This window comes from Fukomys damarensis, unplaced genomic scaffold, assembly GCF_012274545.1.
Source record: "Fukomys damarensis isolate Sample0158 unplaced genomic scaffold, DMR_v1.0_HiC HiC_scaffold_34, whole genome shotgun sequence".
Lineage (NCBI taxonomy): Eukaryota > Metazoa > Chordata > Mammalia > Rodentia > Bathyergidae > Fukomys > Fukomys damarensis.
The window spans coordinates 20965640-20972170 of NW_022900946.1; the positions used below are offsets into that span (position 1 = coordinate 20965640).

General features: G+C 45.5%; 1 protein-coding gene across 1 annotated transcript in view; it reads left to right on the top strand.

The window, feature by feature from the left end:
- Position 1: 1 nt before the first annotated feature.
- The window catches only part of Eci1 (enoyl-CoA delta isomerase 1), a gene marked incomplete at its 5' end in the record, with an annotated part of 14322 nt that continues 7792 nt past the window's right edge, over positions 2–6531 (top strand). The window contains one exon of the mRNA XM_010603613.1: positions 2–71. Coding sequence (XP_010601915.1) covers positions 2–71 — 70 coding nt within the window. The remainder of the gene's footprint in view (positions 72–6531) is intronic.

Consider the following 6531-nt stretch of genomic DNA (forward strand, 5'->3'; position numbering starts at 1 on the left):
GGCCCGTGGCGGGAATGGCGCGCGGCGCTTCGCAAGCCACCGGGTGCTGGTGGAACCGAACGCGGCCGCAGGTGAGCGCAGGGGAAGGGAGGAACTGTTCCACAGCTGGGTGAGGCAGGGTGATGTCTGCAAACCCCACCGTGGCCATGTCCTTGATCTCCGGAGCCAGGCCCTGAAATCCGGTGTGAAGTGCAGACACTCCGGTGAACGCTGTTAAATTTCCAAAAGCAAGAGATAAAGCGCCAGTGTAAACTCGCTTTCACGTCCGGTGGCTTAAATGAATCTTGTTCTGAAAGTTTTCTCTTTGAATTTGGGGGATGAGATGTCATCTGAGCTATTGAATTAGTTGAAAATGATTGGAAGCATTTTCTTTTAAAACATTATCATTTTTCTCAACACTCCTGCGTAGCACAGAACCCAGTTACTGTTTTTCTTTTTTTAATTCAGTAAGGGCTATGGAACTCATAGGTGTTCTGCCAGTGAGCTACATCTCCGGCCCTTTTTATTTTTGAGAGGTCTCGATAAGTTGCCAGGCTGGTCTTGAATTTGCAATCTTCCTGCCTCAGTCCCCCAACACAGCAGCTGTTTTTCTTATTAAAGCCTGGAGCCACAGATGGGATCGTTCCCCATTGCTGCCCCCTCCCCCACTGAAAACCCTCCAGCACAAATAAAGCACTTTGAGAAAGCCTGGGCTTTCTCTGCAGAGAAGGGACAGAGCTGGGCTCAGAGATGGCAAAATATTACACTTCAAACAGGCTGTCCCATGGCCTCTCACCGCTAGGCTTCATCTCTGTCCAGGGAGCCCAGGAGGAAACTGCCTCCTGCTCAAACAGACCTGCAGCCTGGCCCTCCTCTGCCTGGCCACTCAGGCTGCCAAAACTGCAGGTTAAAGTTCCCTGTGCCCTACCCCCCGCTGGGTTCACTTCTCTGGGGCTGCCTGGTGAGGTGGTGAGGGGCTTCGGCCTTAAACCCAACTGTGAGTCCAATAGAAGTTTGAAGTTTTGTTTGCTTTTGTTTTCTTGTATATTATTGTGGATTGAACCCAGGGCCTTTGCACTGAACTACATCCCCAGCCCTTGTTTTTCACACTGCGAAAGGATCTTGCTAAATTGGGCTCCAACTTTCCATCCTCCTCCCTCAGCCTTCCAGAGTTTTGAGATTATAGATGTGTGCCACCACACTAGTTACTTGTGAGGCTGAGGCAGGAAGATCAAAAGTTTAAGACCAGCCGGGCATGGTGGTGCATGCCTGTAATCCCAGCATTTGGGAGGCTGAGGCAGGAGGATTGCTGTGAGTTGGAGCCCAGCCTGGGCTATATAGTGAGTTCCAGGTCAGTCTTAACTGCATAGTGAGACCCTGTCTCAAAACACCAAAAAAAACAAAGAAAAGAAAAGTTCAAGACCAGCCTGGGCAATTTAACAAGACTGTCAAAAGAAAATTAAGGGCTAGGGGTATGGCTTAGTGGTAGAATGTCTCTTAACAATCCCCAGTGCTTTTGGAGGGGGGGTGTCTTAAGTGCTGTAATGAAGCTGATTTTTTTTGTTGTTGTTTTTGTCTTTTTTTTTTTTTTCGGAGACAGGATCTCACTGTATATTCCAGGCTGGCCTTAAACTCACTATGTAGCCCAGGCTGACGTGAAATTCACAGTAATCCTTCTGCCTCAAGCTCCCGTGTGCTAGGATTACAGTTGTGTGCCACAGTGCCTTGCTCTTAAAGCTGGTTTTAGATTCTGTGCGACACGTTCAAGAGGTTTTATTTACCCACCCTGTGCCAAGAGTGCAGTTACCTCGTCGTGGTCAAGTACAAATTCTAGCTCATGTTCACCTTTGGCTTCTTTACCTTTTCCCCAGTGTCCTCAGCTATGCTGCCAGACTTGAGAGTCAGTTTCAGAAACTTCTGCCCAGCCAGTTTGAGAAGTGCTTTTCTTTTATGATTTCCTGTAGCGGGGTAATAGTCACCTCTTCCTCATGAATCAAAGGTCCCAAAGAGCCCATCTGCCACCAAGACTTAGTTCAAGTTCACAGATAATAGTTGATGTTGACAATCCAGTAACTGAAATCCTAATCAGGGAAATTCTCCATAAATGACTGGTGGTGTTTCGAAAGCCATCAAGCACCAAGCATGTAAGGGGAAGCAAAAACAGGGGCCCCTGGCCAACGGCTGCTGTGTCTGTAGGAGCAGGCCCTTGTCTCTCCTTTTTCTGACGGATGGGCCAAAGACAAGGTAAGGAAGTCTGACTGCGGTGTTTGCAGCCTCTGTCTCTAATGAGCATGAGCTGAATCCCTACTATAATTTCTCGTACATCTAGTCCTTAGAGTTATTTATTTATTTATTTATTTATTTATTTATTTATTTATTTATTTTTTGATACGAGGTCTCACTATGTAGCCCAGGCTGGCCTCAAACTTGTGGTGATCCTGCCTCAGCCTCCCAAGTGCTGGGATTACAAGTATGTGCCGCCATGTCCTGCTCTTTTAGATTTTTCTTGGTCACTCAAGGAAGTAAAGTGTGTCCTCTTCCCACAAGGACTCAGGACTTGCTGCTGGGGAAAAAAGAACAAAGATGAACATATTGCTGGGCGTGGTGGCGCACGCCTGTAATCTCAGCACTCAGGAGGCTGAGGCAGGAGGATCACTGTGAGTTCGAGACCAGCCTGGGCCACATAGTGAGTTCCAGGTCAGTCTCAACTACATAGTGACACCCTGTCTCAAAAAACAAAAAAATAAAACAAAATAAAAAAAAAGAACTCAAATTTGTGGAAAATGACCTTTGATGACCCTCAGTGTTCAAAGACAAAGACGCACAGTTACTGGCAGTACCAGGCAGCTGGATGGAACTAAGTTGGTCTTTAGGATAGGTACCAAGGGAGAAGACTTAAGCAGGTCTTTTTGAGGGGACACATTTCAGCCCACAGCAACATTTAATCTGGGGGAAATACCCAGGAACACATGTCTTTGTGTTTCCTTAGTTTCTAGGATCCCTGGGAGCCATTTTAGTCACTTTGGAATGTTTGTTGGTCTTTCATCCTTGTTCTCACAGCATTGCTGGCCTTGTTCTTACAACATTGCTTCTCTTTCCATCTTATAACATGTTCTGGACATACTTAAGGGAGAAATATCTTGAGCATAGTATACTTTGTTCTCTTGGAGGCTGCCAAGAACCTTGGTGTCATCCTTCTTGGCACACTGGGTTCAAATGTAGATGTTTCTGTGAATATGAACAGCCAGTAACCAACAGAAATCCAGCTCATTAACTTGTTTAAAAAAAAAGAAGAAAGAAAAGAAAACTGTAAAATGTTACAAAATGGATCAATAGATCTCTTTGTTTATTTTTGGGACAGGGTCTACTACATATTTGAGACTGACCAGGAACTTACTATGTAGCCCAGGCTGGTTGGTCTCCAACTCACAGTGATCCTCCTGCTTCAGCCTCCCAAGTGCTGGGATTACAGGCGTGCACCACCACGCCCACCTGGTAGATATCGTTTTACAAAGTTATTGGCACACAGCTGCACCCATTTATAAATCATGGCTGCTTTGGGGGGGGGGACCTTGCGCTTGGGAGGCAGGTGGTGGCACCACTGAGCTAAATCCCCGGCCCTAATCATGGCTGCTTTTACACTAGTTGTAATAGGCCTTTGTGATCTGTGAAACTATAAAGGGCTTTTACAGAAAAAATGTACTGACTCTCAGGAGAAAGGACTGCAGAGGGTCAAGATGGGAGGGTTTGGGGGTTTTTGTTTTGTTTTTATTTTTGGTACTGGGGATCAAACTCAGAAATTTGCACTTGCAAGGCAGGCACAGTGCCGCTGAGCTAAATCCCCAGCCCTGGAGAGTTTTGGTTTCATGACTGTACCTTTGGCCTAATTTCGGGTTATATAATAGCCTTGTGATTTAAAAGGACACTTTTTCCCTTGCTTCAGTGCTGGGAATTGAACCCAGGGACTCCACATGCCAAGCAAGCACTCTGTCACAAAGCTACATCTCCAGCACATTCATCCTTTTAAATTTTGAGACAAGGTCTCACTTATTTGCCCAGACTGGGCTTGAATTTATAATCCTCATGCCTCAGTCTTCCGAGTAGCTGGGATTACAAGCATGTGCTCCCGTGCCCAGTTTGAAGAACATCTTGTACTAAGTTCACTGCTAATGAGGAGTTGGTTTGACCACCACTGTACAAACTTGTTCCTGTTTAGGTTTACTTCCTGGCTTACAGGAAAAGATAGCAGACGCTCAGTTTTAAATGTTAAAATGGTGTGAATAGTACTCGTTTAGCTAGGTGTTATGGTTCACATCTGTGATCTCAGTGCTCTTGGAGGCCGAGACATGAGGATGGCAAGTCCCAGCCCAGCCCAGGCAATTTAGCAAGACCCTAACTCAAAAAAGGCCTCGGATGTATCTTAGTGCACAGGCCCGGGGATCAGTTCCCAGTACTAGGGGGGAAAAAGTGCTGTTCGGGCAAGACTGTGTTGGACTTCCGGGAAGATGGTGGAATAAGCAGCAGAGAAACAGCCTCTGTGATATTTGGTGCTCCGGATGCTGCAGTACAGCAACATGAGGAAGAGGAGGAGAAGGGAAGCAGGCCCCTAGGACTCAGCAAGGATCTGAAGCAAGAATTGGAGTCCACGGAGAGAGCGAAGAAAGGACTGCAGCGCGGAACAGGGAGGTGGCGAGTGGCACTTTGTCCCCGAACCCCCGCTCGTGGTGTGGAGGGACAGCTCACACCTGCAGATGCATGGTGACTCCTGGCAACCCCAGAGGCCTCCACAGAGAAGCACATCAGTGAAACAGCAGTGGAGCTGGAGACTGCAGTGGGTGGGAGTTATCTGGGCTCAGACATCTCCCAGGAGAAGGCAGTTCTCGCGTCACCATGTTGGAAAGGGGCCAACTGAACTCAGAACTCACGGCAGCTGTGGGTTGTTTTCCCCTGTTGGCTCCCGGTGTCAGGGTGAACCACAGCCGCCATCAAGCCAGCAGGAGGTACTTGGAGTGTTGTGGGCTGAACAACTCAGGTCTCAGCCTCACAGCCAGAAACCAGAAGCAGCCTGACCTTCAGTTTCACTAAAGGCCCAGGTTTGCTGGGGTTATCCACCACCACCGTAACTCGTGTGTGTGTGTGTGTGTGTGGTACCAGGAATCAAACTCAGGACCTTGCGCTTGGGAGGCAGGTGTGGCGCCACTGAGCTAAATCCTGGCCCTCCACTGTAATTCTGCTGTTCGCTTTCTGGGATCCATCAACATTGATCGGGGCTTTGTCTGCCCCCTCTCCACCAGTGACACCAGAGACAAACCCGAAGTGGACTTTTTTCCTACTTTTCTTCCTTTCTTTGCTTTTTTATTTTTATTTTTTTCTCTTTTTCTTGGTTCTTTGTTCTTGTTTTTATATGCGTGTGGAACATGACTACAAATCTTGTTCATCGGCTTAAAGGTGGCAAATTAATAGTTACCACAGTTTCATTTTTAGGGTGTGTTTTGATGCTGTTGTTATTACTAATGTTACACAGTTGTTCAAATCATTTGTTTTTCCTTGTATACCAACTCTGAGGTTGCTTAACAGTCATAAACTATACTGCAAGCCAGTGCCAAAATACCAGAGGCGAGGCCAAATAGGCAGCAATTTCTCATTCTCAATAAATTAAAGAGGTAAGATATTGCAAGAGACGCAAAACCCAAAAGCCAGCTACACATGGAAGGCATCTCTCTGACAAGTAGTCATTTCCTAAGGGTTCTTGGTACTAGCAATAAAGATAACTACCATAAATAATTTATAAGCATCACAGGAAGAATTAAACTGAAAAAAATAGAGAAAATGAGAAAACAGGAGTGAGATGCAACCCCAGACTTCCAGCTCATCTAAGGCAAGCCCAGGGGACAGTTTGGTGGAACAATTCAAAAGTCACCCATATGGACTCTCTGAAGTAACAGCAGAAGTAAAGTAAATGAGTGAGAAGAAAATCACTAAGAAGAAATCTAGAAGAAAATCAAATCAGAAATAATTGCTAAGATAATTTCAGAGATGATGACCATCTCAGAGTGAAGGGCATGATTTGTGAATCTAGAATAGATGCAGATTAAAAAAAAAAAAAAAAAAAAAAGCTTAGGAAAATGATGGAAACCATGAATGCCATCAAATTCAGTCAGATACCCAGGAGATTAAAAATTCTATTCAAAGTATATGCAGCAAATGAACCAAGGTAAGGACAGAATATCAGGTCTAGAAGACAGGATTTCAGTTAAGGATCATGAAAAGAAAGATGTATTAAAAATAGAAACCAAAAAAAAAAAAATAGAAACCAGACAAAACTGTTTTGTTGTTGTTTTTGTTTGGGTTTTTGTTTTTTTGTACCAGGAATCGAACTTGGGTCCTTGTGCTTATGAGGCAGGTGACAGAACCACTGAGCTAAATCCCCAGCTCAAGCTTTCATCATTAAAACACAGTTCGGGGCTGGGGATTTAGCTCAGTGGTTCCACTGCCTACCTCACAAGCACAAAGTCCCAAGTTCATTCCCTGGTAACAAAAAAAAAAAAAAAA